At 43.1% G+C, this 27,541-nt stretch overlaps 1 protein-coding gene across 1 annotated transcript in view; it reads right to left on the bottom strand.

The window, feature by feature from the left end:
• LRMDA (leucine rich melanocyte differentiation associated) overlaps nucleotides 1-27,541 on the bottom strand; it is a 1,241,357-nt gene that overhangs the window by 546,193 nt on the left and 667,623 nt on the right. The window contains exons 8-9 of the mRNA XM_066244152.1: nucleotides 24,870-25,009; nucleotides 10,650-10,767 (exon numbers count right to left, since the gene is read on the bottom strand). Of these exons, the coding sequence (XP_066100249.1) occupies nucleotides 10,650-10,767; nucleotides 24,870-25,009 (258 nt within the window). The remainder of the gene's footprint in view (nucleotides 1-10,649; nucleotides 10,768-24,869; nucleotides 25,010-27,541) is intronic.

Here is a 27,541-nt window from a genome sequence, read left to right as displayed (position 1 = left end):
AGAAGCCTCACTTAAAATTCCCCACTTTAAAAACAAACAAACTATATATATATATATATATATATATATATATATATATATATATATATGTGTATGTCTTTAGAGCCTAGATAGGAGCAGTACTTCACTATTGAAAAGAAATAATGAGTTCTAGCTCAAAATCTACTGCCCTATTTTAAAATTCCCATGAAAGCCTGACTGGATGGTAGTGCAGTGGATAGAGCATCAGATTGAGACGTGGAGGGACCCAGGTTCGAAACCCCAAGATCACCGGCTTGAGCACAGGCTCATCTGGTTTGATCAAGGCTCACCAATTTGAGCCCAGGGTCGCTGGCTTGAGCAAGGGGTCACTCAGTCTGCTGTAGCCCCCGGTCAAGGCACATATGAAAAAGCGATCAATGAACAACTAAGGTTCCGCAACAAAGAATTGATCCTTCTCATCTTTCTCCCTTCCTGCCTGTCTGTCCCTCTTTCTGTCTCTGTCACAAAAAATAATAATAATAATTTTTAAAAAATTTAAATTCCCATGAAAAAAATAAAATGATCCTAAAATGTCCTTGGTCAAAAGTCTGAGTGTATTGCTATCATTGCCAAGAGAATAGAACTTAACTACATTAACATCAAAGGAAGCCCCAATTACAGAGCATCTGTGCATTATAGATGGTGCCCTGTTTGTTAATCTAAAACACTTGACTGTAAGGAGCAGAGAAGGAAATAAAAGAGCTAATTGTACCACCAGCCTTTAGGGACCCAAGGACAGACCTGCTCTGTCATGCTTGTGAAACACTGCCTGGTCAAGGGACAACGATGAAGCATTTGGGATGGGAGCAGGTACCTGGAGCCCAGAAGTAAGCCATGGTGACCACAGGTAAACAGAACAATGGAGAGGCAAAAATGTACTTCCTAGAATGTTGTGACCAGCTCTCACCCTGATTCAGCAGATGCCTGGGTGCTTAGAGACTCCTGGAGTTCTTGGCGGGGAGAAAGAAGCCTGCGGGAGCAACAGGCAGTGGGCGTGTGTCAGCCCTCTTCTCCCTTAGAACACAAAGCAGCTCCTCTCCACTCCTCCAGGGACCATTGGGGCAAAGGGTACCTCTACAGGTAAAGGAGATTTTTAAAAGAGATAAAGCTCTCCTCTAAGCATCTCCTCTGATACCCTGACATGTATGTGTTAGCCATAGTCAGACAAACAGATCAAATTGTTATTCCATTCAAACTTTGTGAAGACTTTTACCTTCATTCAAGTTGGATGACCTAAGATTATCTCACTACTTCAGCCTATCTACTTCTTTGTTTCTTAGGCTCTTGGGAACAATGACAAAAGGTAAATGTTAAATATTGAACACATCTCTTTCATCCCCAAGCTTACATGAGTTTTATATCTTCTTAAAGTTCACTCTTCTTATCTGTTGTTATGGGCTGAATTGTAGTCCTACCCCCACCCCCGAATGCATACATTTAAGCCCTAACCCCTAATATTTCAGAATGTGACTATGTTTAAAGACAGGGCCTTTAAAGAGGGACTGAGCTAAAATGAGGTCACTGGACAGGTCTAATCCAGTGTGGCTAGTGTCCTTATAAGAAAAGAAAATCTGGGCAAACAAAGAGATGGTAGGGATGTGAGCACACATGAAAACGATCATGTGAGGACACAGCAAGAAGGTAACCATCTGCAAGCCAAGGAGAGAGGCTTCTCAAGAAACCAATCTGCTAACACCTACTTCTCGCCTCCATACTATGAGAGAATGAGTTCCTGTTGTTTAAGCCTCAAGTCTGTGATATTTCATTCCAGCAACCCCAGCAAACTAGGCCACCTGCTATTAGTTGCACACAATTTGGAAAAACCAGAACTCAAGAGCAGAAAGTGGGACCATGCCATCTTCTCCCTTAGCCATAGAGTTGCAAAGAATAGTAACATGTTAATAAAGAGAGCTTCAAAACAAGAGTCCTGATTTGTTTCTTAGTGAGTCAGCCTTCCTACAGGTGTCTTCTTCCAGGATGCCTATCTGTCCAAAGGTTCAGTCCCTGCCATCTGATATTTCCATGGTCTCAGAGGGACTTTCTAAACCAGAGAGAGCTTTATGAAGCCACCGAGTTCAAAAGAATAGAAAGCAAAGCCCTGGTCTAACTGAGGGGCGAAATATTGATTCTTTCAATGACCTTACCTCTACTCAGGCCTCAGTTGCTGGCCTTATTTCTGCTCCTAGATAAATTGCTTCTGTTTTTCCAATCCACTCTTCCTCCTCCCTGGCCTGGTATTACCAGACTTAAAGCAAAGAATTAGTGGGGGTGGGGCAAGTAGAGTAAACATGTCAAGGATGAGGTATTGTTCAAGCTCACAAATGCATCTTCCAGGAGCATCTCCCTAACCAGCCCTGAAGCTGCACATGTCTGTTAGTTGTAAATATGGGTAATGTAAGTTGTAAACATGGGTAACTTTAAATCAGCACCCCAGCTTTATTCTGTGAGAACCTACGTTTTTAAAGGAGCCCCTCTGTTTTCCTCTCTTCTTTTTTTTAAGCTTAATTTTTAAGAATAATCAAAAACCTATATTGCAAAAGCAAAATACCAAAACCTATCTTCTAAAGTGGATGAAAAAAAGGTCAAGTTGGAAACATACAGATTACAGATAGAATTGGCTGTTAAGACTCCTACCCAATCATTACCAGCGATCACACAAATGAGGACTCTTTATGGCCCTGTTAAGAAGCTTTAAATTCACTCCTTAAAACTAAGACAACCAAGCTTGACCAGGCAGTGACACAGTGGATAGAGCATCGGCCTGGAACACAGAGGACTCAGATTCAAAACCCCAAGGTCTCTGGCTTGAGCACAGGTTCATCTAGTTTGAGCATAGCTCACCAGCTTGAACCCAAGGTTGCTGGCTTGAACCCAAGGACTACTGTAGCCCCCGGTCAAAGCACATATGAGAAAGCAATCAATGAACAACTAAGGTGCTACAATGAAGAATTGATCCTTCTCATCTCTCTCCCTTCCTGTCCATCTGTCCCTATCTGTCTCTCTCTCTCTCTCTTTCTGTCTCTGCCACACACACACACACACAAAAAAAAAAACTAAGACAACCAATACCATTGGGGAAGGGTATTTTGGGTGAGAATATGTCAAAGGACTTTTTAGAACACCATGTACCCATCACCAGGTGAGTTAATATTAGTCTCTGCCAGCCATCGGTTTTCTCCTTATCCCAGCACCTGAACTGCTCTCTGACAAGGAGATTCCTCTCATTAGTCCTAAGTAGAGGGTTCTCAGCCCCTGCTCTCTGACCTCTGTAGCCACCTGAGCACCAACACTGGTCTGGGAGTTCTGCATGCTGAACAGCCTCAGGCCAGCAGCCGCCTCTGCACAGATTTTCCAAATACCTGCTGTGCACAGGGCACTGTGTACCCTCCCCCAGACACTTCGGGGCCCAACACACACCCGCTCACCCTTTCCTCTCACTTTACACCCTGCCACATTTCCTCATCCTCACACAAAGTCACAAACTTGGCCTAACACAAAGAGCCCATCTCAGCCTGTCTCCTACACTCCTCTGCCTAGCTCATGTATTTCACCAACATGGGTTTGGGGGAGTGTGGTCACAAAGACAAGTTCAAAATTGAACATCACAAAGTTACCTTTGGCTCCCTCCCAGGACCTAGTCTTCCTGCTCTTTCACTTCTGCTCTCTCACAGCTCCATGGCTCACTGATGCAATATAAGGGATACAGGAGACAGAGCATGAGCTTTGAGGCCTCGGTAAATCTCAGGAGAGTCTGATCCCACATTGGTCTGGAATTTTAGATGATGAATGAAAGTCCTCTGTCAGTTTCTTCATTTGTAGATTCAAGTTCAAAATTTAGAGATGACATGTTTAAGTTGCTTGTACAGTATCTAGTACACTGTGGACATTTAATATGTGCTAGTTGTTTTTAACCACGTCAGAAACATTTCAATGCACATACTAATGAACCACTAGGCAGTCAGTTGGCCCTAAGGCTGGACGTGCAATCCTAATTAGTTGCGCATCTGGAAAGCTTATAGAAGTTGGTACCGTGACACCCAAAACTTCCACTAATTCACTAAAACCCAAGTTGTTACCTAGTTAAGAGCTCTGGACCAGTGACGGAGGGCACAGATGGCAGAAGGTACGGATGGAGGGCCTGTCCCTGGTGGGGGTCTGCAGTCATGCTGCTCCCCAGCCCTGGGGCAGCATCCGACAGGTGTGTCTCTTGGGCAGAAGCCTGAGGTTGGCCGGGGGAGTTCTGCTTCCACTTCAGACTTCAGGTCAGGCTCAGGCATGGTCTGTGTGAGTCTCGTGATGCCTTCACAGCAGATGGCAAAATACAAGAGGGGTGAGTGCAAACACACAGAACCTCACAACACCTTGGCCCAGAACTGACATCCATTGGCCAAAGCATCAGGGCCAATGCCAGAGTTGAAGAGATGGGGACGTGCACCCTGGTCAGCCATGGAAAGAGCAGAGAGAAAGGAACTATTTAGTCAGATAATGAAATCTACCACACTCTGCCCAATTTTTAGGTTCCAGAGTACCTAGGAAGTATCTCGAAAGAATTATCTAATTCCTCCCCAAATGCCACTTCCTTCCATGATTCCCTAGGCATGCGTCTGTCCAAATATCTTTGGAAAAAGGGAGAATGTTGTAGGTCAAAAAGAGAAAAAGCGTGGAGCCGGCATTGGGATGCAGTAAAAGCCAAGGACTGTAACAGGGACACCACAGTAGCCCACTGGGCATTGGGCTCAATGGAGAGTGAGACCTACTGTGTGCTCAGCACCTGGCCAGGCCCCAGGGACTTCTGGGAGTAGCTCTGAGAGGCTGCCACCAGCACCAGCAGCCCTGTTTCACTTCTCTCCTTGGTGGATTCCAATTCTCCATCCATCGGGTATGGCCAGGGCACTGGAGGCGCAGCTTCTGCGCAACCGTCCACCTCTGGTTTTAGAAGGGGGCTATCCAAAAGCAAGAGACTGAAGAGCTACAAAATGACCTCCAAAGAGTAACACTCTGAAAGCATTTCCCCGAGACACGGGATACCACAGTGCCAGAAATGGAAAAATACAAAACTCTGAAGTGATTCCCTCTCGAATGAATGTGGAAAACTGTGAAATCAGGAGGAACCATGGAAAACAAACAAACTGTAAATTTTTTGGCTGCTGGGGTTGTTTCTAAACACACCGCCTAAGTATCTTCCAAAAAAAGAAATTTAAAAATGTCCTCGCTTCAAATTTTACTGTACAGTAACTAGAAATAGAGTCTAAACATGTCCTCAGACAAGACACATTTGTGTGAAAACAGAAAGTAACTATAAAACACTAACATATTCAGGTAGTTGGCAATATCCAGAAAATCAAGTGACATTTTCAGTTTTCTTCGGAATATCTGACACAGCAGAGAGCTTACAACATATATGGGCTTATTGTCTATTTAGCTGTATATAAACGTGGTTTACAATATTTATTTATAGGCATACCCTGGCTTCATATAAAATACATATTCTTGAAAATATTAAAGTACAGAGGAAATGTTAATAACTGTAATCAATCTAGAGGTATTTTCTGAGAAATTTTACATGTTTGCAATCGGGCTAGATAAGGCTAACAGAAGATATGAGAGACATACACACTGTACTCTTTAGAGTAACAGGGCATTTAGTAAAGGACTGTGCAAGGCATGAAAAACAGCCCAGTGAACCAAACAAGCCACTAGGCAGTGCTTCTTTATGTACAACAAAACCATACAATAACAGCTAAGAGTGGGCAGTCTAATTCTAACTGTACAGACTTGCAGAGCACCCAGTGTTTTTTTTTTCTGAGAAAAGCTACTTTTTATGCCTAGAAGCCCTGCCACGAGCGGTCAGACTCTGAGGGGAGCTCTCAGAGAACACAGGGGCAGCGATGGCAGCAGACAGCTCGGCCCGCACGCGGGCTCCCCCAGCCACGCTGCCAGGAGGAAGCCGAGGCCCAGGGACCACGGCGGCCCCAGGTTTGGGCATCATAAGAAATGCCAGGTAAATCCTTTGGGAAACAAACATGTGACCCAGAATCTCTCTTTTCTACCAACACACAGACTCAAATTATTACATTTCCTAAAAGCAAGTCCCTCTCTGCTTTTCCAGAGGACCATATTGAGGCGAGAGAATAACTGGACCTCCTTTTGTGCTGGGTCTTCCAGCACATCCTGTTCACACTGTCTACTTTTCAGGAGCATTGGCGGAGCCTCTGCTACAGACCAGGCCCTGGAGACAGAGAGTGGAAACGAGTTCCTGCCCTCAGGGAGCTGGCAGCCCAGGGGAGCAGCGGCGCCCTCCCAATGAAAACCTGGCCCCCGAAGCTTCCATCCCAGCTCTAATGTGAGGTTGCCTTTTTTTGGAAATCCAAAATCAAGGACACAGATGTAAAAAACACTAAAGTTACCCAGGGAAGCTAGGGCCCCACTGCAAGTGTCCAGAGTAGGACTGTGTGGTGTAGTCATGGAAGCAGGTGATCCTCGGACCCAATGAACTTCGAACTTGCCATTGAAATTAAATAGGGGAGATTTCCGGAAGGCACGGGGTCCCATTAGTGCTGGCCATTTCCCCTAATCACTCCCTTCCTTTCACTCACAACAACACACACACTATACTCCCGTTCCCCAAATACCCAAAGACACACACAAATCTGTAAACTATGAAAACTACACAAATACACAAGCCACACACAATAGGAAACCCAGGCATGCCTTCATAAAGACAGGCTGACATGATCTGTTCTCAAGTGCCTACCTGCACTCACAAACACACCCACCTCCATAACTTACCTGTGAGAGAATAGTCATGCTTACAAACAAAAATACATGTGTTAAAACACTTTCTAATATGGGCTGGGATTCTCAGTCCCACTGTCCTTGCAGTTACTCTCTCCGTCACTTCTATAAGGTTCCGAAGATAAAATAGTTGGTAGCCAACTTCATATATGTGTCTGTAAACAAGAGGGCTCAGCTTTAAATAATTATGTTAAAGAAATGACAATTGTGCTCTTTGCCAGAACAAGGATGAATAATTACAAAGCCAGGACATAATTAAGCAGTTCTGACTGTCGGATTCTTGAACCGTCTCTCTGATGTGTGGGGCTGGCATGTCTGCCACGCATGCCCGGCCGGACAGGCCTCTCAGTGCTTTGATCTACGCTTCCCAGTGCGGCGAGGCAGGTCATGGTCTGAGCATTAATGATGCTTTTCTTTTGAGGGCCCCAGCCTTCTCTGCTTCCAGCTTGGTGCTCTCTGCATGGACAATGGCATGATTCAATGGCCAGTGTCTGACAAAGATATATATTTTCTTTATAATTCTGGGAAATGAGCAAGGCCTAGCTGTTGTAAGTCCATTAAGTAACAACACACGCACAGACACACACACACATACACATGAGTCTAGAAGAGCCCATTGTAGCATTAGCTATTACTCCTGAATGAATGACAGCATCTTTCTATAGAACAATCAGAGCTCAGATAGAAGGCAGCTTCTAAACAACAAAAAAAGCCAAAAGGTGGCAGTGAAGGAGAACTGTGTCATCGTGAAAGAAAGCGAGAGAGAGCTCGCACCCCAGCACCAGGGCCTGCCAGGTACCAAATCAGACCTCTAGGACTGAGGGGTTTATTAGATCCTGGATTATTTTGCATTTGCATCAGTCAAGAACACCCACACTGCCTGTTCCCCACCTCCAAAGCAAGGGCTGTGATTGGAGAAGCATTTTCCATTCCCCCAAATACTTTATGTCAGGAATAAAATGAAAACAGCTCCCCAAATCACGGCCCCCTTGATCATCCATCAGAGCCTTCTGCTGAGTAAGCACAATGGGCTGCCACTCCTTGGAAAGGACAGAAGCCTACTTGAGAATCTGATGCCGTTATGAAAAATAGGTCTTCACTCGTGTGCTCAGCACAGCGTCGGCAATTCACAGGAAGGAAATTGCTCTCCACTTAGGAGCTGAAGCCAGGCGTACACATACCTCCCAGCACATACATATGTATATATACACAGAGATGGAAAGCACATATACACACCTGCATAAGAACAAACATATGTCTGCATAAGACTGTGAGCAGGCAAGAGCCAGCCTGTTTAACACCAGTTCAGCAAGGAGCTCTGTTGGCCTCTATCTGCAGGAAAATACCAGTGAGTATCTCTGAAAACAGACAAAAGGGAATTGGCTGCCATTCCAAAGAGGCATACAATGTGCTATGAGACCAGGAACACCTAGAAATCCCCCAGTGCCCTTGAAGGGTCATGGCATAAATGAAACACTTAACTGGAAACCAAGACACCTGGGTTCTGTTCCCAGTCTGCCTCATGGGACCCTGGGAGCCTAAGGAAACACCATTCTTTCCTAGTTCCCTCAACTGCTGCGTGAGACCTCAGACCAGGTGATTGCATTGCTGAAGTCTGTTCCAGTTTGGAAATTGTGTGACTCTACAAAGAGATACAAACAAAGGTCCCCACACATTCTCAGAGTACTCCTGTTGCTCCTCAAATAATTAATGGATATTCTTAACTTAATACAGTTAGTAAAGATGTTAGAGTCAATCACACAAACATGAGCTAATTCTATAATTGATTAGAAACTAATTTGGAGCTTTGAAGAGCATTTCTGCTTAAGTTGCTAATGACTTAGAGAACCAGCTATTACTGGATTTTAAGGAGCTGTTTCCATTTGCTTTCAAAGGTGGGGGAGGACTTCTACCTCCCCCACCCCACACGTGCTCCCACCATCACCTCTGCTCCAACAGAACAGTCTGGCTTTCCCCCGCTGTCTTTGTTCAGGCCTTCCTACGGGGTTTTGTTGGAAGAGAGAGATCATGGGGGAATATTTAGCTCCCTCCTCCAGGGGGAAAGCATCAGCATAGAAGCAAGCATGCTCTGTGGTCAGACACACAGGTAGAGCTCCAGCAGGAACTAGCCTGGTGACTCGGTCAGCCCATTAACATCTCTAGGCCTAAGCTATCTCAGCTGTAGAAGCCAGTGCCCCTTCCCTTCTATGGAGTCATGTGAGGACTCACAAATCGGTATACAAGGAACCCTAGAACAGCGGAGGGCACATATACAGCACCCCACTCCAATATGGTATTTAGTATCCTTTCAGCTTTCCAGTGACAAGAGAGAGCGTCCCGTGTCACAGACAAGCAGAACAAATACGGACTAGTCTCTAAAGTGCCTGCGTACATAGGTGAGAAATGGAGGATGGGAGGAACCCAAAGTATAAACAGCTCATTTGTTACACTCTGGTTTGGTGATTCAGCTGTCTCCAGCATCTTTTAACCAAAAAAAGAGAGGAGACCAAGAAATAAATTATTTCGTTTGGACAAAATTACAAATGCTGAAATGACTGAAGGCAGTCAAGAGCAGTACATCAAATCGGCCTCAATAAGGAAAACTGTTAACACTTTAATAGCTACAAAACGAATCACTCAATTAATTTCCCACACGCTGAAACAGGTAACAGCACATTTATCTGCCAGTATTATACCCTCCATGCTGCATATTTCTGCAACTGCGAGCAATTGTACTGCGAGCATAATGGGAAGTAAGTTGCACCTCATGGATTCAGGGAGGAAAGTGGCCTGAGGTCTGCTGCCAGCTGAGCCACTTGATGGAAGAGGTTTCCTTTTTCTGTTTTGGTTCTGTTTGCTTTTTTCTCTTTTCCTCTTAATCATTTCCATTGCATGTGCAGAGTGCCATAAGTCAGTAGGAGAGGAAACACTAGATCTCTAGGATTTCTGGGCCAGCGTTTTCAATACACAAATGAGGATCCCACAGGAAATGACTGTGTAACCCCAAAGAACCCCAGGGTAGTGATCGATCTCCAAAGGGGTCCTCAAGGGTCATCAAGTCCATTCCCCAGCCTCAGGGACCCCAATTCCTCCTAATAAGATAGTTGTCTGTGTCCCTAAGAATCTCCTTGTGTCTAAAAGCCAAGTCTCCCCACCTCATCAATGCTGTCATTAAATGACACCATGGTCACTTCCACGGCCTCAGTGCAGACTCAGCTGGACAGCTCGGTAAACACCATTCCCATGAAGTCTAGAGCACGTGGACAGAGCACACACTATGCCCAGGTCATGTTGTCAGAAAAAACTGCCTTCCCTCCACTTACATCTCTATAAGCTGTTGGGTTCTCATCTGTGGACCCAAGAAAATCCTCTCCCGTGGTTCCCCTTTGGTCCTAGGAAAGAAGGGCCTCCTGCGAGGTGCTAGAGGAATCCTAGCTGCCTGAGAAAGAGGAAGTGCTCAATGCTTTCCTCTTCCTCCTTCCTCAGCTCCAGACATGCAGAGACCCCATCTTGTAAATGAACCACCTCAAGGAAGAGGCCAGAAATCCTACCCCACCCTTGGCATCTCACCATCAGGCTGTGTATGGTGCTGCTTTACCGGTAAAAGAACCACTTGAGTGAAGTCATCTTGACATAAGGTCCTCTTGGACTGGGAAGATCCAATTTATACTCAGTCCTACTTCTTGTTTGGCCAACAGTGACCCATGGACAAAACTGTGGTGTGAGATCTCTCCTGCATTCCAAACACACAGGAGGGCATCCTCCAAGCTCAAAGAGTGACTCATGAGGTGACACAAGAATCTGTTGAGAAGACCATAAAGTGGGCAGCTTACCTGGGGCTTCACCACCTTCATGAATGCCCCTCTGAGTAAAGCTTCCTCTCGTTCTTGTCTGGTTACTTTCCGGGCATCCAAGAACTTTAAATTGGGCAGCTTGTGCAGAACAAAGCATCTGGAAGAAAACAGGCAGAGACAACTCAGGAAGGCTGGAGTGGCCACCCCAAAGTCCCAAGCAATTTGTTGAGATTCAGGGATCAGTTCCATTGATGTTCTTCCCTAAACTACAAGCTTCTTGAAGGCAGGAACACATTTTTTTCCCCTCACCATCACGCCATCTTGGAAAGGAGTGTGAGAATTACCTCAATAAGACTACTGGAAGACAAGATGGCAATGGAGTAGGCGGACGTACCAACATCCACCTCCTGGAACCAAAGTGGATTACAAACTATTTTTAAGAACTATCATCTGGAAAAACCAACTTTGGACTAAACTAAGAGGACTCTTCAACCAAGGAACACTGAAGAAGCCACATCGAGACTGGTAGGAAAAGCGGAAACATGGAGAGGGCTGCCCAGCTCCCCGGAGTGAACGGCAGCCGGGAGAGACTTGCGTGGCGGGAAGTGAGTTTAGAAGAGAGGGGAGGGTCTTGAATCCCAGGAACAAAGCCCCAGCCTGCAGCCCCCAGAGCCTAGAAGAGGCGTATGGACAGTATTTAGCTGGAAACAAGTCAGGATACTGTTTGTGAGAAAGAGACTGATTTCTCAGACCCAGGATTCTTCTTAAAGGGACAGCGCAGAACACCTCTCTCACAACCACTCACCCGGGGCTCGGGGAATGGGAGAGAGGAGAGGACCGGAGTAGCAAGAAGAGAGTGTAATCTAGGAGGCACAGGAGGAAACACTTTGGGAGACAGCCACCCTAACCCCTGGGATGAGTCACTCCCCAAACCTGAAGTGAATATTTCCCCTGGAACAGCAATACCAGCAAAGGGAAGCAGGAAACCAGCCAAACAAGCTCTCCTGCGGCACTCAGAATAGAGTTGCTTAGAAGGAGGGAGCTTTCAGGACTACAATAGTGAGTCTTAGGGTCTGAGCTGCAGCGCCCACACCCCACATGGCTGAAGGCTCACCGGAGGGTGGGCAGCGGCAGGGCGAGAAAGCGCGGTTCTGTTGGCAAGGGCGGAAGCCGGCTGGCCACCACTGGGCCCAGGTGTGAACTCAGTCTTGCCTGGCTGGGGAGGCGGGGGCATGCAAAAGTGGTCAAGCCCAGCTGCGGGCCGACTGCAATCCAGCCTGCGGAAGAAGGGCGGGAACCCCGGAAGGGGTGGAGACCTGCCTTTGAGCAAGGGCACAAGAGCACAGCCTTGCCTCGCCTGCGGAACTGAGGCTTGTAGCCTGACTTAAGAGCCAGCTCTTCCCATGGGGATGGAGCCAAAAACCAAGAACAGGCAGAGTCCCGCTACTGAGCATGGGCATGCAGTCCTGCCTGGCCTGTGGAGCCAAGGCTTGCAGGCGTCCCACTAGCAGGCTCCACAAGCAAAGGCGGGGCAAAAGCCTGGAAACAGGCAGAGACCTGCAGCTGAGCAAAGGTGATCGCCACTGCCCTCAGGGCCTAGCATAATGCCACCCACAAGGGCGGGACAAAGGCCAAGGTCACCAAGGCTTGTAAACCCGAGCACGTGATCACAGCCACTTCTGTGAAGGAGAGGCGGAAACCACAGCAACAGCCCCAGTGGACAGGCACAGGCAACACCCATACCCAAACGCCCTACACAGCAACAGCAGAGGGGGTGGGGGGGCCTGCAAACAGACCATACCTAAGGAACAGAGGACACACCCAGTAAACTCCAGTGGCCAAAATATTCCTTTACACAGAGAAAATGAGAAGGCAGAGAAATGCAACACAAACGAATCAAGAGAAATCCCCCAAAAAGGACCTGAATGAATCAGAAATAACCAAATTACCAGATGCAGGGTTTAAAACAATGATTGTTAGGATGCTCAAAGATATTAGAACAGTAGATGGTTATTACGAACATCTAAATAAAGAGATAGCAAATATAAAAAAGGACATTGAAATAATAAAAAAGAATCAGTCAGAAATGACAAATACAATATCAGAAATGAAGAACACAATGGAAGGAATTAAAAGCAGGATGGATGAAGCTGAAAATCGAATCAGCAAGTTAGAGGACAAGATAAATAAAGGCATGGAAGCAGAGCAGAAAAAAGAAGAGACTCAAAAAGTCTGAGGAAACTCTAAGAGAGCTCTGTGATAACATGAAGAGAAATACCATCCGCATCATAGGGGTCCCTGAAGAAGAAGAGAAAGAACAAGGGATAGAGACTTTGTTCAAGCATATCATAGCTGAAAACTTCCCTCAATTAAGGCAGGAAAACATCTCACATGTTCAAGAAGCACAGAGAACTCCATTAAAGAGAAACCCAAAGAAACCAACACCAAGACACATCAAAATTAAAATAGCAAAGTTAAGTGATAAAGAGAAAATATTAAAAGCTACTAGAGAAAAAAAGACTATCACCTACAAAGGAGCCTAGAAGGATGACTTCTGAATTCTCAACAGAAACACTTAAGGCCAGAAGGGAATGGCAAGAAATATTCAAAGTAATTCAGAACAAGAGCCTACAACCAAGACTACTTTATCCAGCAAGGCTATCATTTAAAATTGAAGGAGAAATAAAAAGCTTTCCAGACAAAAAAACTCAAGGAATTCACTACAACCAAACCAAGGCTGCAAGAAATGCTAAGGGGCCTCTTGTAAACAGATCAAAGGAGAAAAAAAATAAAGCAAAAGAGGAATACAGTTTTAAAGAATAAAATGGCAATAAACAATTACATATCAATAATAACCTTAAATGTAAATGGATTAAATGGTGTGATCAAAAGACATAGGGTAGCTGGTGGATAAGAAAACAGGACCCATACATATGCTGTCTACAGGAGACACACCTCAAAACAAAAGATGCACATAGACTAAAGATAAAAGGATGGAAAAAAAATATTTCACGCAAATAGAAATGAAAAAAAAGTTGGGGTAGCAATATTTATATCAGACAAAATGGACTTTAAAACAAAGACTATAGTTAGAGATAAAGAAGGTCACAACATAATGATAAAGAGAGCAACCCAACAGGAAGATATAACCATTATAAATATCTATGCACCTAATATAGGAGTACCCAAATATATAAAGCAGACTTTGATGAATTTAAAGGGCGAGATCAACAGCAATACTATAATAGTAGGGGATTTCAATACCCCACTAACATCACTAGATAGATCCTCAAGAAAGAAAATTAACAAAGAAACAGCAGACTTAAAGGAAATACTAGATCAACTCGATTTAATAGATATCTTCAGAACCTTTCACCCTAAAACAGCAGAATATACATTCTTTTCAAGTGCTCATGGTACATTCTCTAGAACAGACCACATGTTAGGGCACAAAAGCGGTCTCAACAAATTTAAATAGATTGAAATCATATCGAGCACTTTCTCTGATCACAGTGGCATGAAACTAGAAATCAACCACAACAGAAAAACTGAAAAATACTCAAACACTTGGAAACTAAATACCATGTTATTAAATAATGAATGGGTAAACAATGAGATCAAAGAAGAAATTTAAAAATTCCTAGAAATGAACAATAATGAGCATACATCAACTCAAAATTTATGGGACACAGCAAAAGCAGTCCTGAGAGGCAAGTTCATAGCATTACAGGCATACCTCAAGAAGCTAGAAAAAGCTCAAATAAACAACTTGACCCTGCATCTAAAAGAACTAGAAAAAGAACAGCAAGTAAAGCCCAGAGGTAGTAGAAGGAAGGAAATAATAAAAATCAGAGCAGAAATCAATGACATAGAGGCTAAAGAAACAATACAGAGAATCAATGAAAGCAGGAGCTGGTTCTTTGAAAAGGTAAACAAGATTGATGAACCTTTAACCAGACTCCCCAAGAAAAAAAGAGAGAGGACTCAAATAAATAAAATTAGAAACGAGAGTGGAGAAGTAACAACTGACACAACAGAAATACAAAATATTGTAAGAAAATACTATGAAGAACTGTATGCCAAAACACTACACAACCCAGATGAAATGGACAAGTTCCTTGAAACATAATCTTCTAAAAATTAATCTGGAAGAATCAGAAACCCTAAACAGACCAATTACAACAAATGAGATTGAAACAGTTATCAAAAAACTCCCAAAAAAGAAAAGTTCTGGGCCTGATGGCTTCACAAGTGAATTCTACCAAATATTCAAAGAAGAACTAACTCCTGTCCTTCTCAAGCTATTTCAAAAAATTCAAGAGGAAGGAAGACTTCCAAGTCCTTTTATGAGGCAAGCATAATTCTGATTCCAAAACGAGGCATAGAGAACACAAAGAAAAAAAATTATAGGCCAATATCCCTGATGAATTTAGATGCTAAAATCCTCAACAAAATATTAGCAAACTGGATCCAGCAATATATGAAAAAAATCATACACCATGATCAAGTGGAATTTATTCTGGGGAGGCAAGATTGGTACAATATTTGCAAATCAATCAATGTGATTCATCATGTAAACAAAAGGAAGGAGAAAAACCACATTTTCAATAGATGCAGAAAAAGCATTTGATAAAATCCAGCACCCATTCATGATCAAAACTCTCAGCAAAGTGGGAATACAGGGAACATACCTCAACATGATAAAGGCCATCTATGACAAACCCACAGCAAACATCATACTCAATGGGCAAAATTTAAAAGCAATCCCCTTAAGATCAGGAACAAGTGAGGGGTGCCCCCCTTTCACCACTCTTATTCAACATAATTCTGGAAGTCCTAGCCATAGCAATCAGACAAGAAAAAAAAAATAAAAGGTATCCATATTGGAAAAGAAGTAAAACTATCATTATTTGCAGATGATAGAATATTGTATATAGAAAACCCTAAAGTCGCAGTCAAAAAACTACTAGACCTGATAAATGAATTCAGCAAAGTGGCAGGATATACAATTAATACTCAGAATTCACTAACAATGAACTGTCAGAAAGAGAAATTAAGGAATCAATCCTCTTTACCATTGCAAGCAAAAAAAATAAAGTACCTAGGAATAAATTTAAACAGGGAGATTAAAGACTTGTACTTGGAAAATTATAAAACATTGATAAAAGAAATCAGGGAAGATACAAACAAGTGGAAGCATATACCATGCTCATGGTTAGGAAGAATAAACATCATTAAAATATCTAAATTACCCAAAGCAATTTATAAATTCAATGCAATACTGATTAAAATACCAATGACTTACTTCAAAGATATAGAACACATATTCCAAAAATTTATATGGAACCAAAAGAGAACACGAATAGCCTCAGCAATCTTGAAAAGGAAGAAGAAAGTGGGAGGTATCATACTTCCAGATATCAAGTTATACTACAAAGCCATTGTACTCAAAACAGCCTGGTACTGGCATAAGAACAGGCATACAGGTCAATGGAACAGAACTGAGAACCCAGAAATAAACCCACACTTTCCTGGATAACTGATATTTGACAAAGGAGGTAAGAGCATACATTGGAGTAAAGACAGCCTCTTCAATAAACTGTGTTGGGAAAATTGGACAGCTACCTCCAAAAAAATGAAACTAGACCACCAACTTCACCATTCACAAAAATAAACTGAAAAAGACTTAAATGTAAGCCGTAAAACCATAAGCATCTTAGATGAAAACATAGGCAGTAAACTCTCTGACATCTCTCGCAGCAATATATATATTTGCTGATTTATCTCCACAGGTAAATGAAATAAAAGACAGGATAAACAAATGGGACTTTATCAAACTAAAAAGCTTCTGCACAGCTAAAGACAATAAGAACAGAATAAAAAGATAAACTAAACAATGGGAGAATATATTTTACAATGCATCTGATAAGGGGTTAATAACTAAAATTTATAAAGAACTTGTAAAACTTAATACCAGGAAGACAATCCAATCCAGAAATGGGCAAAAGAAATGAATAGACATTTCTCCAAAGAAGACATACAGATGGCCAATAGGCATATAAAAAAATGCTCAACATCACTAATCATTAGAGAAATGCAAATTAAAACCACAATGAGATATCACCTCACACCAGTCAGAATGGCGCTCATCAACAAAACAACACAGAGTAAGTGCTGGTGAGGATGTGGAGAAAAGGGAACCCTCCTGCACTGCTGGTGGGAATTCAGACTGGTGCAGCCACTGTGGAAAACAGTATGAAGATTCCTCAAAAAATTAAAAATCAAACTGCCTTTTGACCCAGCTTACCACTGTTAGGAATATACCCCAAGAACACCATAGCACTGTTTGAAAAGAAGAAATGCACCCCCATGTTTATGGCAGCATTGTTCACAATAGCGAAGATCTGGAAACAGCCCAAGTGTCCATCAGTAGACGAGTGGATTAAAAAGCTTTAGTACATATATACTATGGAATACTACTCAGCCATAAGAAATGATGACATCGGATCATTTACAACAACATGGATGGACCTTGATAACATTATACGGAGTGAAATAAGTAAATCAGAAAAAACTAAGAACTATATGATTCCATACATAGGTGGGATATACAAATGAGACTCAGAGACATGGACAAGAGTGTGGGGGTTACAGGGTGGGGGGTAGGAGAGGGAGGGGGTTGGGGGAGGGGAAGGGCACAAAGAAAACCAGTTAGAAGGTGACGGAAGACAATTGGACTTTGGGTGATGGGAATGCAGCATAATTAAATGTCAAAATAACCTAGAGATGTTTTCTCTGAACATATGTACCCTGATTTATCAATGTCACCCCATTAAAATTAATAAGAAAAAAGAAAAAAAAAAGAATTACCTCAATAAAATACCAGTTCTTGAGCACCTACTATGTGCCATGTGCTGGGTATATAAAGGTGATTACAACAACATGGTCCCTCAGCTTAAATGGGTTTTCAGGGTGATGGAGATGATGGACTTGCACAGAGAGATGAGAAATTGGCATAGCTAAGTGCAGAGACTGAGGCTATGCAGTTGTTTAGGGAGCACAGAGAAAGGGATATAATATTCCTCACTGAATTACTAAAAACTAAAAACTAAAGGAGAACGGGGAGGAAAGGGCAATTTCAAGTAGTCTTCAAAGACATAAACCCAAAAGCAACCCAAGCATTAGCTTTTTCTCAGTGCCAATGTTGCCTGGGCAAGCAGTGCGCCTCCCTCCCCCACGGAGCCTTGGCTTCCCAGACCAGCGCCATGGCAGAAGGCCATCCTTGACTAGGTAAAAGACATAGCTGGTCACTCCAACATCAGAGACAACAACTCAGCTACTTCTAGTCACAACCTTTACATTAGCCTCTTTTTTTTTTTTTTACAAGACAGAGAGAGAGTCAGAGAGAGAAATAGATAGGGACAGACAGACAAGAACGGAGAGAGATGAGAACATCAATTATCAGTTTTTTGTTGTGACACCTTAGTTGTTCATTGATTGCTTTCTCATATGTGCCTTGACTGCAGGCCTTCAGCAGACCGAGTAACCCCTTGCTCGAGCCAGCAACCTTGGGTCCAAGCTGGTGAGCTTTTTGCTCAAGCCAGATGAGCCTGCACTCAAGCTGGCAACCTCGGGGTCTCCAAACTGGGTCATCGGCATTCCAGTCCAATGCTCTATCCACTGCGCCACCACCTGGTCAGGCTACATTAGCCATTTATAAAAGTCAGAATACTCTCAAATTTTTTGGAGGTATACTTCTCCCAGAACTGTACACTTCGACATCTGAGGTCCTAGAAACTTGACTATCTACTTCCTGCTTCCTCTGTGGCTTCAATCTATTACCTTTTCCCTTATTTTTCCCTGAGCCTCTCTCTTCCGTCCCCAAATGCCCCTAACCTATCTAAAATCAGAAAATTTCCACCAAGATCCCAAATGACCTTTCTGTCTTCCCATTGAACCCCGCTGGCCTCTGTCAGTGTCATAGAAAACTCTCATCTCCTGCTGTAGCAGCTAAGTCTTGGTGACAACAGGTTCTTTCAAATGAAGACATGTACAGACGGAAACAACATGTCAGGAGTGATGCTCAAAGAAGGAAAGACACCCATTAAGTGTAGGGTGGGAAAAGATGAATATTCAGGTGAGGAAACATCAGTATTACAAAATCAGCCCATGTTTAATGATGGAATGAAAAATGTCTTTACAGGGCTGGCAGGAACCACGGTGACAATAGACAGCACATTGTCATTTTGCCCTACTTTGGATCACAGCCTTGAAATCAAAGGAGAGGGTAGGGGGGATGCTGGCTTTTAAACTAGTTAAAAATTTTAGATGAAAAAGAGCTGCTGTTTTCAGAGCACTCTTTTCATACAATGAAAGCAACAGCCCAGGAAATAGGCTGCCAGTCACCCCAATAGTAGAGGTGGCTTGACTCCCATCCTGACAGCCAGTCTGAGGGTTCCAGGTGGTTGTTGCTTAAGAGATTTGAGGAAAACCAGCCCCAAATATTGGGTCTGAGATTGAACCCAGGGTCCCAAGTTCCTCCCTGAGAGATGTCATCTTCCACTTACTCATACATTTATTCACCCAACAGATAGTGACTGAGAATGTGCCTCCTACCAGGAGCTGTGCCAAGTGCTGAGAATAAAGTGCTGCCCAGGTCAGATGCAGCCCCTGTCCTCGAGGAGCCTGTATACTGATACAGTGGTTCCCAGATCCTAGCGGGCACCAGCATCCCCCAGAGGCCCCACTCCTCGAGGCTCTGATACTCCACTTCTGGAGTGGGGTGCAGACTGTGCATTTCTATTAAGTTACCAGGTGATGGTGATGCTGCTGGTCCTCCTGAGAACCACTGTCCAAGTGAAAGCAACACCATAAAAAATAATAGTTTTGGAATTATGAGGTTGGTAAGGTAGCGAAGAGCCTCCCTCCCAATTCTGTGAACGGTCTGCGCTGCCCTGTGTCTGTGGTTCACAAAACACCATCGGCAGCCACATCAACCAGATCTTTCCTGCCCCTCGGTGATTTGGAATAGGTTCCAAACATTACCATCAAGTGATAAGTCAGTGTGCTTTCTGCCTGCCTGTCCCATCCCGATCTCGGGAGATCTATTTCCCTTTGTTCTAGGTCATGTCAGGGTGTCAAAAGCTGCAGCTTCAATCCTGAGTATAATACAAGCTTGCCATAAAAATACAAGAGGATTCCTGAAGCCACAGAATGGAGGCTTTTACAATATCAATTCAACACTTGTAAATTTAATCCAGGGTTATTTGTTGCACCAAAATCTCCTTACCACCGTGATGTATTACTTAGTTACTGAGGTTATCACAGCCATATCCTAAAGTTGCATAGTACATAAAACATTTCAGTTAACAATGCAGGAAGGTTAACTCCCCCAGATAACCTGCAGTCACAGGGGCTAGTCCACATGACATGCCTCTGTCAGCTTCCACGAGCTATTGATAGCTCAATCAGTTTGTTTTGAAGGTAAAGTACAACAGAAGGGCAGTAAACTTATTCAGACTGTCAACATGGGCTATTGGGAATGGGGCTTGCAGGTAAGTAATTCTGGGTGTTCTAAGGCTATTATCAAACAGCAATGGTTGAAGGAAGAGACAGCTACTAATAACACAGAAGGCAGCCATCATAAACCACTTTATGGCAGAAACCCCATCTATAAATCCTGCGACACCCAGAGACAGCTTCAGATTTATAAGACTGCTTGTTAAGCCAGGACAGTGCTTAATGAAAAGAGATCCATCTAAGTTCCAAGTCTCCTGTCCCTAGCTCCAGAAGGCAACTCCAATTTTCCTGACCTTCCCAAGGTGGCTGGGTGGCAGCCCCAGGGGTCGGGGATTGGAGGTCAGGGCGCTCTGGGCTGTGGAGTGGAAGGCGAGGTTATGGAGAGGAGATCAGGGACCTTGGGAAGGAAGGTGTTTAAAGACCTATCTGTCTCTGTCTGCAAACAGATTCTCTAAAGGTGAGACCCTCCCACACAGAGCTCTTTAGATCCTCTCTCTTTCCATACAGAATGCTCCATTTCCTTGAAAGACCCCTCTAAGGAGACACATAACACTGGTAGGGGGAGAAAAGGAACAGTAGAAAAGCTTTTATGTTTGTTTGTCTTTTTCTCCAAAATCAATTTTCTCTGCCCAAACCCCAAAGCTCTGGCATTTTCTATCTAGACTTCAAAGAAAGAGGGAAAGGCCTTCCTGCCTGCTCAGAACCGCTGCCCGTGACACCCCACAGCCCCAGGCTGCCGGTGTCTGCTCCTGGGGTTGGTGCCTCGTTCCTTTCTCTGAGAAGACTCAGAGAAATAGCAAGTTTCCAGATTCTGAGGGGCCTGGGTGTGGGGTCACTGGACTTTGCTCCTACTTCCTTCAGTTCATGGCACTCTATGTTTTTTCCCATTAGCTCTTGCCGCCTTGCTCCCATGCATGGGGGAGTGGAGTGGGGAGAGATGGTTCAGGGGCCCCTGCAGGCAGAAATGGGTGGTCCATGAACTGTTCTCAATCCTTCACAAAGCCTAAAAGGATAGAGTGAACACACTGACAACACATCAAGCTCCTTTGCTCCTGACCAATTGTACCACCCCCGTTTGGCAATGCGGGTTACCCGATGCTCATCAAAAGCACTGATCGACAGCTAAAGGTGCAAGTTAACCATGTCTTAAATACAGTTTATTTCAGAGACAGAGCTTTAGAGTAGGGGGAAGAAAATTTACAAAGAGGAAAGATCTTCATGACAAAAAGCTTGGGGACTCACAAATCAAAGGAAAGAGCCCACACTCTGGGATTATCCTGCTGCACGATCTTGGTTCACTCCTTGTCACCTTCCTGAGCCTCAGTTTCTCCAGCTGTGCAATGAAGGGATCAGCCAAATGATGCCCAAACCTCTTTTAAGCTTTAGTTTGCTTGAATTCTATGTGCCTCTAAGTTAATTTACTATAAATATATCCATATTCTCCTTTCTTATTCCTATGATTTTCTTCTATAACCACCCCCACATGCCTCCAGGTAAAAGAGGACTGTGAGAAAAAGTCAATAGAGACCAAAGAGTAATGAACAAACACTGAGTGGAGGAAGTCCAGATGCTGGAAGAGATGACAATGAACTCACTCTAATGAGCCGAGGTAGCTCACCTACAGCATTAATGAATGCCTGACAACTGGCAAAGGCCAGCTGATCTGGGCAGGATGTTTGAAGTCTCCGTGCAAACAATACACCCACAGGACAGACCAAGGACCTCTACAGAGGGTAACCAGCAATTACTCTGTGGGCTTCAGTCACTTTGATCTCTGGGTCATGACCTTTGCTTTCTTGTGATCTTCAAAGCCCAGACTGTAGATGAGCTGGAGAAGGCTAGCTGGGTTATGTAAGCCACAGGTTTTACAGCTCCTATTCGGCTGGGAAATGGTGGTAGCCCAGGATGGCCAACAGACAGCAGAGGGTCCCTCCCTCCTTCCCTTTGGCTGAGTGCTACAGACACTGGGCAGGCCCCAGGGCTGCTCCCTTAGAGGGAACAAAAAGGAAGCATCACGTTTTAAATAATTTAATGTTGTAAGGAATACAGAGGGACCTATAGGGGAGGGGGAAGGAGAGGCCAACTAACAGAGTGAATGGCAAAGGGTTTAGTGACAGAAAGAAGTAGAGCTAAGGGACCATGAACTCTAGCACTTTGTACTGTTGCTTTCATTCTACTTTCTTTCCTGCAGCAAGAAGAAAGAAAATAACTGCAAACAAAGACAAGAAATAGAGTGTCCTACGCACCCAAGTTTCCATTCTTGATTCATTTTGTGGCCAGTGTTGAAGTCCACAGGAGGCTCCAAGTGGTATCTTAGTATGATGGTGGCCTTCCAAGCCAAGCTCTGCTGCCCCCACACTCTTCCTGCTCAAAGCCCAAAGGCTGCTGGTTATCACATTCCGTTCCATTCAACATTCATCCCCAAATAGCACAGTGTGCACACACAGCAAAGCACGGGCAGGTTTAAGCTCCTATAACAACATGGCGAGGGGCATTTCTCAGCCATGATTGATGATGAATGGCAAAGAGAAACTCCAGGCATGGTTTTGCTCTGCTGGGCAACACCAGGGCACTGCTCAACGAGCTGGTAATATGTTCATGCTCACATACAGGTTTAATGAGCCCGTTTTATTGAAGGACATGTGCCAAGAAAATCTAACCCGGTGCACAGTGGGTAAGTGAGGAAGGAAAAGGGGTGATGTGGGAGAGGGGAGGAAAGAATCAGCACAAACCAAAGCATCTGTGCAGCCATTTCCAATCACTCCATGAATCTAGTCACTTCCCACTCCTGGTCCAGTGGTTGGCCACAACGTGACCTAAGACTGGGCAGACCTCTCAGAGATCAACATCTCCCATGGAAATGAAACACACAGTACTTGTTTTGATCTATGGCTGGGTGACATATTATAAATATTACATCACATAACCACAGAGGATGCCAATCAATGGGAAATTTTTTTAGGCAGCACTAAATGAACCATGGGTTCTTGCTTCTGAATACATTCCTTTAAGACTCCTACTATTGCTTAAATGATTAATAGAAGGCATATTGTCAGACAACATACTTAAAGTGAAAAACAGTAAGCTGTAGAAATATCATTCATTTCTACAGTAAGCTGTAGAAAGCTAGTGAAATGTCACATAAATTTACATAGGAACCCTAGTATTAGGGTCTGGGTAACAGCTAGAAGGCAGGCAGGCCTCATGTTCTATAAATGAAGGGCCGGGAAAATAGTTTACCAAGAGGAAAAAAAAATAGATGGCTACATCGCTTTGTAGAAACCCAAATGCCACAGAAACTCTGGGTTCAAAAGTCTTATAGAGAAATCCTAAAGTTTCTCAAGGTCTCAGGGTTAAATGAATCTCAAATTCCAGGATGATCAGAGTGGAGCTGCTTATGGACCACAGAACAGAACACGATCATACACAGTTGTTTTTTTTTAATCTCATCCAAATCCAAGTGTGAGAATACTTGTCAAATTGGAAATAAAAAATAATAAGAAGAAACCATTTAAAATTACTACTGAATGGGCTTGTTGGTCCACTCAACACTCAGTTCCACACAGGGAAGGCATCACTGGGGCGGGGTGGGGGCAGACTTAGTGTTCCCACTGCTGCTCTAGATTCCAGTGTCCCTCAGAGTGTGAGCACCTGGCCACTGCTGTAGGTAACTTCTGAAGTTTCTAAGACAATTCTGACCCGTGATTTCAGCTGTGTGCAGCTTCTAGGATTCCGTTCCTCACCACTACTGTGCCATACATGCAACTAACAGCCTTCCCAGCTCCGTCCTTGAATACCTTCCAGTGGAACAGCCCTGGAATGGGGAGGATGAGCTTGGACAGTGCCTATTCCAGCCCATGAGATGGGTCACTCCTCTGGAATCAAGTCCCCCCTAAAGAATCATGCTCCAACAACTAATACTTGGATTGTGTCTGAAGGATAGTCTCTTGTTAACTGCGTTTGTTGCCATCCAAATGGACCTGATTCCAAATAGGCAGTGGGCACCTGAGGTGCCCAAAGGGTCCTGCATCTGTCTGTAAGTACCCAGCTTATGAAAGAAAAGGCTATTTCAAGTCAGGCCCAGCAAAATTGCCAAGCCCCTATTACATGGCCTTCACTACTTTAGGTAATAACGAGACTTCAAAGGGCAAGAAGATGCAGCCCTGAACTACTGGAAGTCATTCTCTCAATGGCAAAATACACAAAATAGCCAGAGCTCCTAATAGAACTCACATTCAAATTGACTTTATCACATCTCAAATGAAAACCTTCATGATGAAGAAATATCTCATATATTTTTCAAAGTAAGGTTAAAGCTTTATTCTAAGATGGTTCAAAAACAAGCAGTCTAAGATCCCTACAAAACTAATCAAGTAATCTAGAAAATAAAATTTTTTAAATAAAATTTTATTGGAACATAGCTATACCAGCTCATTTACAAATTGTTTATAGCTACTTCTGCACTATAATAGCCAAGTCGAATAGTTGTAACAGAGATCATAGGACCACCAGCCCCTTACAAAAAAAGTTTGTCAAACCCTGACCTAGACCACCCAACAGCTTTATATGTTTCTTGGCTTCTGTGACTTCAACAAAAGGAGACAATGACTATAGGTTACACAAAGGTGAACGTTTAACATTATTTTGAGGAATCCACTAATATTTCCCAAATGTCTGCTATGCACCAAATGGTATATTATCCCCCCCTTCGTATACCATGTCAAACACCTAGATACCCACCTGTATCTCTTGTAGTCTTCCTCATCTTTTTCCGAGCTGACCAATTCATTGGGACATGCCACATTACCCAGCAGGCTGAGGTACTCCAGAGCTGGTGTCACCTCTGCCAGGTGATCAAGCAGACACTCCAAGTCAGTGATGTGACAAAGGTTAAGGATCTTGGTCCAGGGAGATAAGAAAGCTTAGCAAGAACAGACTATAACTGACAGGGAAAGACTAAAAGCTGATGGGTCCAGACTGCTCCCATGAGATGACACGGTGAAGGTTGAAATCAGCTTTGCTGTGAGTGTCTAGCACAACTAGATTTTCACTCCTCCTGTTGGGTACACGAACCAATGTTTCTCGGGACAGGTCAGGTTGAGTTCAGATCACCTGAGAGAATAAATGAGCTTAATTGTTCACACCTTCCTCTATAGCTCTGTTTTGTTTTGTTTTTTAAATGATGAAGGGCAGATTTTATGGAGTAAAATATTTTACAGCATGCCAATCCATAAAACTTATTTTATTTTATTTTATTTTAAATAATTTTATTTTTTTAATGGGGTGACATCAATAAATCAGGATACATATATTCAAAGATAACAAGTCCAGGTTATCTTGTCGTTCAATCATGTTGCATACCCATCACTCAAAGTCAGATTGTCCTCCGTCACCCTCTATCTTGTTCTCTCTGTGCCCCTCCCCCTCCCCCTTTCCCTCTCCCATTCCCCCCTCCCCCCCGTAACCACCACACCCTTATCAATGTATCTCAGTTTCACTTTTATGTCCCACCTACGTATGGAATAATGCAGTTCCTGGTTTTTTCTGATTTACTTATTTCGCTTCGTATCATGTTATCAAGATCCCACCATTTTGCTGTAAATGTTCCGATGTCATCATTTCTTATGGCTGAGTAGTATTCCGTAGTGTATATGTGCCACATCTTCTTTATCCAGTCATCTATTGACGGGCTTTTTGGTTGTTTCCATGTCCTGGCCACTGTGAACAATGCTGCAATAAACATGGGGCTGCATGTGTCTTTACGTATCAATGTTTCTGAGTTTTGGGGGTATATACCCAGTAGAGGGATTGCTGGGTCATAAGGTAGTTCTATTTTCAGTTTTTTGAGGAACCACCATACTTTCTTCCATAATGGTTGTACTACTTTACATTCCCACCAACAGTGGATGAGGGTTCCTTTTTCTCCACAGCCTCTCCAACATTTGCTATTACCTGTCTTGCTAATAATAGCTAATCGAACAGGTGTGAGGTGGTATCTCATTGCCGTTTTGATTTGCATTTCTCTAATAGCTAAAGAAGATGAGCATCTTTTCATATATCTGTTGGCCATTTGTATTTCTTCCTGGGAGAAGTGTCTGTTCATATCCTCTTCCCATTTTTTATGGGATTGTTTGTTTGTTTGTTTGTTTGTTGTTGAGTTTTATGAGTTCTTTGTATATTTTGGATATTAGGCCCTTATCTGAGCTGTTGTTTGAAAATATCATTTCCCATTTAGTTGGCTTTCTGTTTATTTTGTTATCAGTTTCTCTTGCTGAGCAAAAACTTCTTAGTCTGATGTAGTCCCATTCATTAATTTTTGCCTTCACTTCTCTTGCCATTGGAGTCAAATTCATAAAATGCTCTTTAAAACCCAGGTCCATGAGTTGAGTACCTATGTCTTCTTCTATGTACTTAATTGTTTCAGGTCTTATGTTTAGATCTTTGATCCATTTTGAGTTAATTTTTGTACAGGGGGAGAGACTGTAGTCGAGTTTCATTCTTTTGCATGTGGCTTTCCAGTTTTCCCAGCACCATTTATTGAAGAGGCTTTCTTTTCTCCATTGTGTGTTGTTGGCCCCTTTATCAAAAATTATTTGACTATATATATGTGGTTTTATTTCTGGACTTTCTATTCTGTTCCATTGGTCTGAGTGTCTATTTTTCTGCCAATACCATGCTGTTTTGATTGTCGTGGCCCTATAATAGAGTTTGAAGTCAGGTATTGTAATGCCCCCAGCTTCATTCTTTTTCTTTAGGATTGCTTTGGCTATTCGGGGGTTTTTATAGTTCCATATAAATCTGATGATTTTTTGCTCTATTTCTTTAAAAAACGTCATTGGAAGTTTGATGGGAATTGCATTAAATTTGTATATTGCTTTGGGTAATATAGCCATCTTGATTATATTTATTCTTCCTAGCCAAGAACAAGGTATATTCTTCCATCTCATTATATCTTTTTCAATTTCCCTTAACAATGGTTTATAGTTTTCATTATATAAGTCCTTTACATTCTTTGTTATGTTTATTCCTAAGTATTTTATTTTTTTTGTTGCAATCGTGAAGGGGATTATTCTTTTGAGTTCCTTCTCAGTTGTTTCATTGTTGGCATAGAGAAAGGCTATTGACTTCTGTATGTTAATTTTGTATCCTGCGACCTTACTGTATTGGCTTATTGTTTCTAGTAGTCTTTTTGTGGATTCTTTGGGGTTTTCGATGTATAGGATCATATCATCTGCAAAAAGTGATACCTTTACTTCTTCTTTTCCGATATGGATGCCTTTTATTTCTTTGTCTTGTCTGATTGCTGTGGCGAGAACCTCTAGTACCACATTAAATAAGAGTGGAGAGAGTGGACAACCCTGTCTTGTTCCTGATTTAAGGGGGAAAGCCTTCAGTTTAGTGCCATTTAATAT

This window comes from Saccopteryx bilineata, chromosome 9 (assembly GCF_036850765.1).
Source record: "Saccopteryx bilineata isolate mSacBil1 chromosome 9, mSacBil1_pri_phased_curated, whole genome shotgun sequence".
Taxonomy (NCBI): domain Eukaryota; kingdom Metazoa; phylum Chordata; class Mammalia; order Chiroptera; family Emballonuridae; genus Saccopteryx; species Saccopteryx bilineata.
This window is presented reverse-complemented; position numbering and strand designations above follow the sequence as displayed.